Source organism: Girardinichthys multiradiatus, chromosome 2 (genome assembly GCF_021462225.1).
Source record: "Girardinichthys multiradiatus isolate DD_20200921_A chromosome 2, DD_fGirMul_XY1, whole genome shotgun sequence".
In the NCBI taxonomy this organism is placed as follows: domain Eukaryota; kingdom Metazoa; phylum Chordata; class Actinopteri; order Cyprinodontiformes; family Goodeidae; genus Girardinichthys; species Girardinichthys multiradiatus.
In genome coordinates, this window is record NC_061795.1 from 24,878,314 (window position 1) to 24,891,330 (window position 13,017).

The 13,017-nt window shown below is 41.8% G+C and overlaps 1 protein-coding gene across 1 annotated transcript; it reads right to left on the reverse strand.

Moving 5' to 3' along the window:
• Window positions 1-5,348: 5,348 nt before the first annotated feature.
• On the reverse strand, window positions 5,349-13,017 carry morf4l1 (mortality factor 4 like 1). Its single transcript, XM_047382603.1, has 12 exons — window positions 12,883-13,017; window positions 11,071-11,117; window positions 10,917-10,984; window positions 10,753-10,839; window positions 10,534-10,611; window positions 10,433-10,458; window positions 9,854-9,945; window positions 9,584-9,685; window positions 9,219-9,307; window positions 8,909-9,081; window positions 5,894-5,978; window positions 5,349-5,817 (listed from the first exon to the last, which is right to left on the reverse strand). The coding sequence occupies exons 1-12, from the start codon at window positions 12,920-12,922 to the stop codon at window positions 5,733-5,735; spliced, it is 972 nt and encodes a 323-aa protein (XP_047238559.1). The 5' UTR covers window positions 12,923-13,017; the 3' UTR covers window positions 5,349-5,732.

Sequence of the window (13,017 nt, forward strand, 5' to 3'; positions counted from 1 at the left end):
AGCATGGTGGTGGCAGGATCACGTTGTATGGATGCTTTTCCTGAATGGGTACAAGGGTCCTGGCTAGAGATGATGGGAAGATGAATGGAGCTCAATGAAGGGGAATCCTGGAATATAACTAGTTAGAGGCGGCAAAAAAAACTGAGCTTCCCCTTCCAGCAGGGCATCAACCCTAAACATACACCCAGGGGTAACCATGTTTCTAAGATTATGGACTGGAAGAGTAACAGACTTTACTTGGTTGTTAAAACTGGTCTGAATCTATAACTACATCTAGGTTTCTTGCATCGTCTGTGGTTTTTATCCATGTTGTAATACTCAAATTATCTGAACTAGAACCTGAGGTAGAATATAGATTCTGAATAAAAGTAGCCCGAGAATGGAGCCTTGTGGAACCCCACATGCGGTCTTTTGTTTAGTCAGATTTATAGTCTCAGTCCCGTGGTGTGGTCAAACACCTGACTGGAAAATATTGTTGTTTTATTATACAAAAAGAATCAGAATCAGAAAAGCTTTATTGCCAAGTACGTTTTTGGACATACAAGGAATTTGTTTTGGCGTAGTCGGTGCAATACAATACAAATTAAACAGTATAAACATATCTACACTATAATATAAATATATGTGCACAGTTTTAAGTGAGTGAGAGTAAATATAGAGCAGTATAAGATGCAAGAGCAATACAACAGTGCAGATGATCATTGTGCAAGTAAAGCAGGAGTCCAAGCTGAGCGTTAATGTAACGCATAGAGTTACAGGTTACGGGTGTCCTGTCAGCAAAAAAAAAAAAAAAAAAAAGGGGGGGGGGGTATGTTGACACGACTGGTGGCAGATGGGAAAAAACTGTTCTTGTGGCGTGAGGTTTTGGTCCGGATGGACCGCAGCCTCCTGCCAGAGGGGAGAGTTTCAAAGAGTCTGTGACCGGGGTGGGAGGGATCAGCCAGAATCTTCCCTGCCCGCTTCAGGGTCCTGGAGGTGTACAGTTCCTGGAGCGACAGTAGACTGCAGCCAATCACCTTCTCAGCAGACCGAATGACACGCTGCAGCCTGCCCTTATCCTTGGCTGTAGCAGCGACGTACCAGATGGTGATGGAGGAGGTGAGGATGGACTCAATGATGGCTGTGTAGAAGTGCACCATCATAGTCTTTGGCAGGTTGAATTTCTTCAGCTGCCGCAGAAAGAACATCCTCTGCTGGGCTTTCTTGATGAGGGAGCTGATGTTTGGCTCCCACTTGAGATCCTGGGAGATGATGGTTCCCAGGAAGCGGAAAGATTCCACAGTGTCAATTGTGGAGTCACAGAGGGTGATGGGGGCAGGTGGGGCTGGGTTCTGCCTGAAGTCCACAACCATCTCCACTGTCTTTAGAGCGTTGAGCTCAAGGTTGTTCTGGCTGCACCAGTCCAACAGATGGTCCACCTCCCATCTGTACGCGGACTCGTCACCATCAGAGATGAGTCCGATCAGGGTGGTGTCGTCCGCAAACTTCAGAAGCTTGACAGACTGGTGACTGGAGGTGCAGCTGTTGGTGTACAGGGAGAAGAGCAGAGGAGAGAGAACACAGCCTTGGGGGGAACCGGTGCTGATGGTCAGGGAGTCAGAGACGTGCTTCCCCAGCCTCACGCGCTGCTTCCTGTCAGACAAGAAGTCAGTGATCCACCTGCAGGTGGAGTCGGGCACACTCAGCTGGGAGAGCTTCTCCTGTAGCAGAACTGGGACGATGGTGTTGAAGGCAGAGCTGAAATCCACAAACAGGATCCTGGCGTAGGTTCCTGTGGAGTCCAGGTGCCGGAGGATGAAGTGAAGGGCTAGGTTGACTGCATCATCTACAGACCTGTTGGCTCTGTAGGCAAACTGCAGGGGGTCCAGGATGGGGTTGGTGATGTCTTTTAGGTGTGAGAGCACAAGGCGCTCAAAGGACTTCATCACCACAGAGGTCAGGGCGACGGGTCTGAAGTCATTAAGCCCTGTGGTCCTTGGCTTCTTGGGAACAGGGATGATGGTGGAGGACTTGAAGCAGGCTGGCACATGACATGTCTCCAGTGAGGTGTTAAAAATGTCTGTGAAGACTGGAGACAGCTGATCAGCGCAGTGCTTCAGGCTGGCTGGTGAGACAGAATCCGGACCAGCAGCTTTCCGGGGGTTCTGTCTCCTGAAGAGTTTGTTGATGTCCCTCTCCTGGATGGAAAGAGCCGTCCTCGGCGTGGGTAGGGGGCTGGTGGGGGGGAACTTCAGGGTGGGGGTTGGAGGTGCCAAGGCCCCTCTTGAGGTTGGGGGGGTGGGGGTGGTGGATTGTGGCTGCAGCTGTTGGGGGGCGTCGTGGGGGATGGTTGCAGGACTGTCCCTTTGTCTTTCAAAGCGGCCGTAGAACTCGTTCAGGTCGTTGGCGAGGCGTCGGTCGTTGATGGAGTGGGGGGCTTTCGGCTTGTTGTTGGTGATTTGCTTGAGCCCTTTCCAGACAGACGCAGAGTCGTTGGCTGAGAACTGGTTTTGGAGCTTCTCAGAGTACAGTCGTTTGGCCTCTTTCACTGCCTTGCCAAACTTGTACTTAGCCTCTCTGTATATGTCTTTGTCCCCACTCCTGAAGGCCTCTTCCTTATCCAGTCTTAACCTTCTGAGTTTAGCTGTGAACCAGGGTTTGTCGTTGTTGTAACTCACCCTGGTGCATGATGGTACACAGCTGTCCTCACATAAGCTGATGTAGGAAGTCACAGCCTCTGTGTACTCGTCCAGACTGTTGGTAGTAGTCCTGAACACATCCCAGTCTGTACAGCCTAAACACGCCTGGAGATTCTCCACAGCCTCACTGCTCCACTTCCTTGTCGTCCTCACAACAGGTTTGCAGAGCTTTAGTTTCTGCCTGTATGCAGGAATCAGGTGGACCATGATGTGGTCGGATTGGCCCAGTGCAGCACGTGGGACGGTGTGATAAGCGTCTCTGATGGTGGTGTAACAGTGATCCAGAATGTTGTCCTCTCTGGTCGGACATTTTATAAACTGTCTATATTTGGGGAGTTCGTGGGTCAGATTACCTTTGTTAAAGTCGCCAACGACGATAACTAAGGAGTCCGGGTTGGTCCGCTCCACACTCAGTATCTGGTCGGCGAGCATGCGCTGTGCGACCTGCACTTTAGCATGCGGCGGGGAGCAAAGTTGGTAATAAATCGCCTTTTCTATGATCTTTACCAAAAATGGTAGCTTTGACACGAAATTAGTTATTATGGAGGCATGCAGGTTAGGCTTCTTTAAAAGAGTTTTGATCGCTGCAGTTTTCAGTGATTCTGGAAGATAAGAAAACAGAAGAATGTACTATCTGCAATATTTCAGGTGCAACACAGCTAAAAATATTTTGTCATTAAAACGTATAGGCATAATATGAAGGTAGCAGGTGGATGATTTCAGGTCATGAATAGTTTCTCTTAGAGATACCCACTTCAGTGATTGATGGGTTGATTTAGACCAAAGCCTTTTCATGTATTAATGTAGCCTGGTGGACTGTGGCAAATGTTAAAAAAAAAATGCTGTTCACAGACTGTTTCTACCCAATCTGACTCAGCTTGAGCTATTTTCAAAAAGAAGACCAAATTTCAGTCTCTAGACATACAAGGCTAGTAGACACACCCCCATAAGACTTGGAGCTTTAATTGTAGTAAATTAGTGCATTTGATGGGCTCAATACAAATTCATGCCACTTGTCAGTTTTTATATATAATAGAACAAAAACAAAAAAACAGCATGTGACAAGTTTGCAAGTGCCTTGCAAAAGTATTCACACCCCCTGGTTTTTTATCCATTTGAGAGATATTTAAACAAGAATTTAAATAGAAAAACAGAAAATTGGCATGTGTATGTTTCCCCCCTTTTTGATATGAAGGCCCTAAAAAGGTCTGGTGCAACTATCTACCTTCAAAAGTCACACAATTGGTCAAATGAAGTCCATCTGTGTGTCACATGATCTGTCGGTTTAAACACACCTTTTGTGAAAGGCCCCAGAGGCTGAAGCACCGCTAAGCAAGAGGCACCACACCAAGGAGCTCTCCAAACAAGTCGAGGACGAAGTTGTTGAGAAGTAAAAGTCAGGGTGGGATTAGAAAACATATTGAAATCTCTGATGTTCCTCTGAGGCACCATCAAATTCTCAACAAACCTGCCAAGAGAGGGCCAACCACCAAAATTCACAGATCAGCCAAGGAGGGCATTAATCAGAGGGCAGCACAGAGACCAAAGGTAACCCTGAAATAGTTGTAGAGTTCCACAGCACACACTGAAGTATCTGTTCATAGGACCACAATTACCTATATACTCCCTAGAGCTGGGCTTTATGGAAGAGTGGCCAGAAGAAGGCACGTTTTCCAAAAGCAGGTGGATAACTCTCTAATTGTATGGAGAAAGGAGGTCTGGTGAAGAGACTAAAATTTAACTTTTCAGCCAACAAGAATACAGCTGCCTGGAGCACACCCAACACATCCCATCAACCCAAGAACACCAGTCCCACAGTGAAACATGGTGGTGGCTGCATCATGCTGTGGGATGTTTCTCAGCAGCAGTCACTGGGAAACTGTTCCAAGTCAAGGGAAACATGGACGGTGCTAAATACAGGGATATTCTGGAGCAACACCTGTGTCGGTCTGGCTGTGACTTGAGACTGAAACAGAGTTTCACCTTCCTGCATGACAAAGACCTGATGCATAATGCTTAAGCAACATTTGAGTGGTTTAAGGGGCAACATTTAATTGTGTTGGAGTGGCCTAGTCAAAGTCCTGACCTCAATTCAATTGAGAATCTATGGTTAGACTTGAAGATAGCTGTTCACAAGTGAAAACCATACAACATGAAGGAGCTGGAACAGGTTTGCCTCGAAGAATTGGAAAAAATCCTAGTAGCAAGATGTGGCGAACTCAGAGACTCATCCAAATCGACTTGGAGCCGTTATTGCCGCCAAAGGTGGCTCTACACACTACTGACTGTACAGCGGGTGAACAGTTATGCATGCTGATGTTTTTTATTATTTTGTCCTATATGTTTACCATACAATATAATACAAAAAAAGATCTTTAAAGTTTTAGGCATTTCCTGTAAATGAAATGGTAAAAACTCTCAAACAATCCATTTAAAGTCCAGGTTGTGAGGCAACTAAACATGAAAAATGCCAATGGGGTGAATACATTTGTAAGGCACTGTAAGTGGTAAGGTATGTATACTAAAGATTGAAAACTTTAGTGCATATTTTATCCTCAGAAAAGGACAGGTATTCCCAACAGTAAAGACATGTCAGTTTCATTCAGTGTGTAAAAGCAATGTGACGTCACACACCATGTGGGATTACAGCCAGTAAATACAGCCCAGCAGTTAAAGAACGAAAGACTTTTATTAAAAAATAACTGCTTGCAGGACATTTGCAACCAGCATCTGTTTCAAGTTAGGAAACAGAAACAATCATGTCCAAATTTGAGAAGATGCTGGTTAACATTAGACAAACAAAACAAAGGAAACATAATAGTGATGATCAAAAACATACCAGTACAGGAAAAAAAAAGTTGTCAGCAGCTTTCCTCATGAAAAAAAAAAAAAGACTTCATTCACATATCCTGCCATGAATCTTCCAAGATAACCAAAAATAGTTTTACAAAATCTGTTCCTCAAATGTTGAAATAACATTCTTTCAACTGACGAGAGTATCCTTTTTGACCTTTAACACGCAAAGGTTTCAGACCTAAAGGAAAAAAAAAAAACCTAGACTGCCTTGCGATGATACTCTGGTGGGGCGACTTCATAGTCGCTTGCATTGAAGAGTGACGCAGAGTTCTTCACGAGATACCTGAACAGAAACAAATACTCAGTTCTGCTACAGATTCTTCAGTTTTAGACTTGTTGGAAAAGTTAGGAATACTTACTTGAGAAAGTCTTGTAGATAACTGAGCAGCAGTGCGAGGCTCTTTTCATCCAAGGGAGTGTATGCCAGCATGGCCCCAATTCTCACTGGCAAAACCCAACAATACGGGACATTTAAATAGATTTCAGAAAGAAGGTACAACTAAATAATAATTCAAATACGAGTTCAATGCATTATAATTAATTTACATTTAAAAAAAATTCAGTATTTATTAAATGTATATCACATTAATGGCGTTTACTAAAATATATATTATATCCACAAAAAATAATGTGAAATCATAATTAAGTTTAATGCAAGTTTCGATGTTTTATGCTGCATCACATGATGAATTTATATGTTAGCTCCAACCATCATAGTCAGCGGGGAAGCGTTGCTGTGGAGGTCAACCAATCAAATGTCTGGGTCGACCCAATGACCCGCAGTGGCGGTATAAATTCTTTCATGTTGCATTGTAGCACAAAAACTATAACAGAACTCGATAACACGTCAAATAACTATATAATGCTTTCAAAATATAATTTCAAGGTTTAATAACATTTTATATTTAATTATGTATTTAATTATTAAAGCATTGAAACAACTAGACATGTTTATCAACTTTCATGATAACATACATAAATAATTATCCGATGATGTATTTATTGCTTCATTTGTGAACCTTTTGACTTTTGATCAGCTGTTTTTCCTATAAGTAATCTTCAGATAATCAAAACAGATATTTCCGTTGGTTTATCCAAGTTATAAATCAGAGTCATCTTGCACTACAATGAGACATTAGTCCTGAAACATGACTTCTTCCAAATAAAAAAAACACATCTGTCCAAAACCATTGCCCCTGTTCTATTGGCTTGATTTGGCCCTACTCGACCTCACTCAGCCTGCTTCATGGGCGTTTCCATTACTGTTTTTTCCATACCAGAACCTACTTTTTTGGTCCCTGCTCCTGAGCAGGTCTGACCGGGGCTGAGTGGGGACTACATGTGACGTGAACAGACTGCTGTTCACCGATTGGCCATGGGACCAGGAGAAATGAGAAGGTTTTCGCTGAGGTAGTGCAGGGAAAAGTTAATAAAACTCAAAAGCAACAACAATAATATGGAGGACCACATATGCCAGAGCGGGTCAAATCGAAATATAATTTTACCATTTACAAATCATAAACCATGACTGAAGGCTGAAAGAAAAGAAAAAGGAAACATCAGCTTTCTGGATTACATGCAGGCAGAGCGCTGAATTTAATAACAACCTAAACCAGCTGATCACAGATAAAATCAGCCGTTCAGAAGCACAAACATTTCCCCCAAAACACACTAAACAAAAGCACCATGAAACAGCATATTTGTTCCAGACATTCATTGACGGCCCTTAAGCAAACCACCATCTGCAGGAGGAGAGAGCAGGCAGCTGCTCATAATCAAACTGCCTTTATTGGATCAAAACGGGAGGAAGACCCTGATGAATCCACGGAGCATGAATATCTAATATCCAACCTAATAGTAACTTTTAACTGACAAATGTCACAGAGTAACGTTAATAGCACTACACTGGCAGCTGGAGGTGGAGCTTCAGCCGCCATCGCTCCAGCCATCAGTGGAAACACAATTGGTACCCGCACCACCTAAAATGAGCCAGTGGAAAAGGGGCATTTCTCTCTCTATGATTTAAACTACCGTATTTTCCGCACTATAAGGCGCACCTTCAATGAATGGCCTATTTTAGAACTGTTTTCATATATAAGGCGCACCGGATTATAAGGCGCATAGAATAGAAGCTACTGCAGTCAAACGTTTGACTGGGGTTGCGTTATGCATCCACTAGATGGAGCTGTGCTACAGAGAATGTCAACAAAACAGTCAGATAAGTCAGTCAAACTTTATTAATACACTACAAACCAGCGTTCTGATAACTCCATTCACTCTCATGGTAAGGTCTCCTCTACATAGAAATCTATTGAATAGAGCCAACCGCACGTTAGGAATGCATTGGAGTCTATGAAGTTGAAGTTGAAATCAAACGTTAGTTAAAACGTGAAAGGGAACTTTTCCCTGATTCAGTAAACACGTAAAAGAAACAGTTTGATGCACTAAATCAAACGTTAGTACTGTTAACCTTTCCTGTTTCTGTCCCCTGACCATAGTCTGATGACACAGGGGAGACGCTTTCTCCAGGGCCGAAGTTACTAGTTTCCTCAGGGTTAACTCCTTCACTCATACGTTGCTGAGTTGAGCATGAAGAAACAGCATCAAAACACTGAGTTGTTGACGAGATTCGAGGTTCTTTTTAATGACTTTGCAGCACGTAAAAACACAGGGCTTACAGACTCATACACTGCTGCTCCGGTCGCCGTCTCTACCCACCCCACACACACAATAATACCGACGTCACTCCTTCACTCTTGATTCTCAGCTACGGCAGCACACAGCGCCACCTCTGTCCGGAGGAGTAATGTCAACATCTTCCATACACACACGAAACATACACCCCACACACTGAGCTTCTAATCACATATAGTTCAGGCAATTTCTGCAACAGTACATTCAAACGTTATACACACACAAGTGGTGTTGGACTAGGAGTAAGCACAGTACAGGTGTTTACCGCTATTACTTCAGCGACGCCCCTGACTACGGTAGCCGTAATGCTGCAAGCGGTGCGGCTTTGTAGTTTACCAGTCGTACTGAAACATTTTGACAGAGCGCCGTGTACAACCAGTATGGATCAACCAATTAACCAATTGATCCGTATATAAGGCGCTCCGGATTACAAGGCGCACTGTCATTTGTTGAGAAAATTAATGGTTTTTAAGTGCGCCTTATAGTGCGGAAAATACGGTAATTATAACTTGTGACGCCGACTTGTTTTATTTCTCCACAAAACCTCTCAGCCAAAGGAAGGAGACCAAACCGAGCCTCAAAGCATTTGAGCTGCAGCTGTGAACTGCTGCTATTCCATTTTTTTTTATAAAGATCCTTTTTTTTTGTCGTGTAAACGACCCAAAAATGTGTGTCTTTACCGAAGAGTCTGAGTAGGTGAGGAGCGCCGTAGATCTGAGACATGGGTGTGTCGGGGTGGTTAGCCAGGATGTCTGCGTACTGAGGCCGCTCAAATTTGTAAAGAAGCTGCGTCCCCAGCATGACGTTGAAATATTCACGGATACCGGCGACCACCTCATTCACAGCAAACTCCCTGAGCAGTGAAGGAGAGGAAATTGCATCAGTAAACAGATATGAGGAAAACACATTCCTTCATTAGTTTTTGTCTTGGTATTTCTGGTGCTAGCTGTAAAACTCCTAAAAACAAATGAGATGACAGTGTGTCTTTACTTGCTGTCAGAGTTTCCTCTTGATTTCTTGTAGTTTCCATAGTCTTCGAGGACAGTGTCAACGTTTTTTTTGGCTGGAAGGTGAAAAAGCTGAAGACAAATAAATTCAAACATCAACATTGTGAACATCTCTGCATCTGGTACTTTATCGGTAAAATAGAAACGGGTCGTCATCGAGTCATTCAGCAGAACGATGACCCAACACATACTTTATGACCAAAATAACAGGTTTATGGTTGATTTTGTCTGTTGAACAAAAATGATTTATTCATTTGAAGGCTTTTTACATATCTACACCAAGCGTGCAACAAATGTGGAGGGAGCTCTATACGTCATACATGAAGAAGAAAAATGCTGATTAGTTACCTGTTTTTGACGTGTAATCAGGTCCCAGTCATCCACAAGCCATGGTTTAAGCTCTTCTGGGATTTTTACTTTTACCTCCACTCGGTTTATAAATGTTTCCTCCTAAGCAGAGAGAGAAAGACAAAAAAATGTTTTATCTGTACATTTTAGGTGCATTATGTCATTTAAGGATCAGAAATGTTTAGAAAATCTAGGATATATTGGGGTCTGAACACAGTATTATTTCTTTCTGAACAAGCTGCAAATGTGTCAATGAATTCCTGGACTTACACTTTCAACCGTCGGGTCAACACGTGCTCTTTTCTTTCTTGGAGGATGCGTAGGATCTCCTCCTGAACTGGTTCCTTCTCCTGCTCCAGGAGCTGCACAAACACAGGTTTACTTAACTAACATGTCTAACACAGGCATCAATAAACTATCTGAATTTTACTACTTTTTATAGTTTAGTAAGAAAAATGATATTATTGAAGCACTGTTATGGTAAGAAATCAATCAGTGAGGTTTATTACAGTAATCTTGTACAAGAGAGAAAGTTTCTGCCAGAGGCGTCAGAATGTTTGCTCTGACTTACACAGTTGTTACAATGCTTTTATACAGAGGACAGGAGAAATCCAAAATGTTTACAAAATCCAGAGTGAGAACTAGCTTCTGGGCAGGTGGCGCTATTATGAGAACCGGCTTTTGTTTGACCAGGTGCCAAACCCATTCTAGCAGCAGAGTGGGGGCAGAAGCATAATAAAGACATAACATAAGACTGTTTAAAGCCAAGTTCAGCCCATGAGATAATGATGAGATTTAATCAAGAAACGAATCTTTCCTACCACAGAGTGAAGCAACGTGTATACTCACTCTTCTGTTTGTTCTTTTTGGTTTTCCTGAAAAACAAAATCATAAAAATCAAGGTTTTTGTTTATTGAACAGGAAGATGAGAAAAAAAATAAATCACTCACACATCATTTTTCTGCGATGCAGGAGGGATCTTCTTATTCGGTGCAGCTCCCCTCATTCTCCCTTCTACATAATGGTCTCTAAAATTAAGAAAACACATGTTTGGTTACTTAGGAACAAGCTGATGAAATAAGCCAATTTTCTAGACAATTAACGAGACAAAACAAATTGGATTAAACGGGCTGGAAAGGTTTGGATGTCTGACATCATAATGGACTTACTGATTGGCCCTCTGAAGCTCTTTTTGTTTCTGAAGATTACTGTCCACATACTTCAGTACTCTGCTTTCAGGAACCCATTCGTCCCAGCTGAAAGAGAAAGTATTATTAGGGTAATAAAGACAGTGTTAAAATATACCAGTTTATTATCTGAGCCGAACACTCACTTCTTATTCCAACCACTGTAATGAATGAAGTATTTGATCTGTTTGTCCTTGATATTAATCTTAACACACTGCAAAGAGAAGTACCAGTCACTGTCATTATTATAGAAAACACCAAGAGGGTATTTAGAAGAACAGGCTAACCGATGTGACCTACCTTAGCTTCGTAGAGCAATGGCCCATGAAAACACAGCACTCTTTCACCTGCATTGGAAATAACACAAACATTTTGTAACTAAATGTTTCACACAGACATGTATGGAAAACCGTGAAAGGGAAGGGACATTTTGTGAAGGATATATTTTAGACGCCTATGTTGTCATGACCCAAGACGTCATGATTTATTATGTTGTTAGGTTTTATTGTGTCCTGCAGGGCAACAAAATATAAATAAATAAAAAGGAAAAGTAAAATTCTAATATATCAGATTTTCTTTATTTCCACCATTCATCCACATATACCCCCAAAACAAAATCCTCACTGAGAGCAAAGTGTACCAGAATCAAAGTCCTTGTTTGTCTGTACAAACTTGGCAATAAAGCTGATTCTAATAATTCTGTCTTGTGTTTGTGAGCTCAGAGAGTCTCCGGCCCAATTTGCCATTTCACATCCACATGTTGCCCTTATGTTTCTTACCACCAAGATTCTGTACAAACATTTTTGTACCAATTGCGTATCAGCCTATTTTTCTTTGTGGTCAGGTATTTTCATGAATTATGTAGACAGGTACATGTACAGTTTTCTTTATTTTGGTTGTTTGGCCAATTATAAACCCTGATTAAACAAAAGGAACTCTGAGCAAATTGTCAAAGTGGGTCCAAAAACATCCTCTTGGCAGGGACAAATTGATATCTGATTGGTATGAAACACCATAAGCAGACTGCTTCATTTCGGGTAAAAAAAAAAAAAGGAAAATGCTATAAAGATACAAAAGGATCGGTGCCTGTTTGTGGTATCATGAGAGAGCAGTGTATTTAAAAACTCAGAAAATTGTGCACAAAATGAAAACTTCTCACCTGCTTTCAGGCCTGAACAATGTTATTTGTTTCAAAAAAGAAAAAAAGATATTTAACAAAGAAACAAGTAATCAGATATTGCACATCAGTAAATATCCTTCTTGCTTGCCTTTCAAGTGGGAAAATAATGTTGGATGAAGGAAAAGATAAACTTAAATAAGCCAGAAAGAGGAAAAAACAACCGATGATATTTTGTTTGCCTGCCTTTTAGTTTAAAAAACATATATAGCAATTTTTTTTAAAAAAGGTTTGGATTTCCCGCACAAAACTTCTAAGGGCCTTTCGGGGCTTCCGTACAGGGCTGTGCTTCATTAGAAAAATGCAGTCATCTTAATTCCATTAACTTTAAAAAAAAAAAAATACTAACAACAGATTAATATTATTCCTGCTATGAGGATTACAGCAAGACAGCAAACAAAACCACTGAATCTTTCATGTCACAGATATTGAATTACAAAGAACAGACTTTTAGTGCACTCAAATGTGGATTTTTAAGAGCTAGCTAAGCTTGGCATAACTCGTTTAGTTAGCTTGTCAAAAAAAAAAAAAAAAAACCGCTGCAATACTATCTGTCTGCGCCTAGTGTTAAAATGCCAACACCAGGAAATAGTTAGAAAGAGTAAAGTTAGCAAGGAATGAGCTAACGGTTAGCTTAGGTGAAACACTGACAGGGATGGGCGGTGAAGTCTTTTACCAGGTAACGCTGACTGAATGAAGTCAAAACTATCTCTAAAATTGACACAATGCTCTTTATATTAGGATGTTTAGGGTGTGCCATGGGAACACGGCAAAAACTAGCAAAAGAAGCCAATCTCACTAAAAAAAATCTGTTTTATCTTCGCTGCCTCAACAATGACGGCTAACCGCTGCAGCTCCAACAACTGCAATATTTCGGAGCTTTAAAGCGGACGGAGACACACAGGAAACAATACAACAAACAGTCAGCTCCGTACCTTCTTGAAATTTAGGTTTCGGGTCCTGTTTCGGCGCCATTCATGGATTAAGCTATCAAAATTTGGGGAAAATCTTCAGGTCCCATTCCAGTCTAACACGGCGCCGCTATCCAATGACGTCATTCTTCTTCTTCT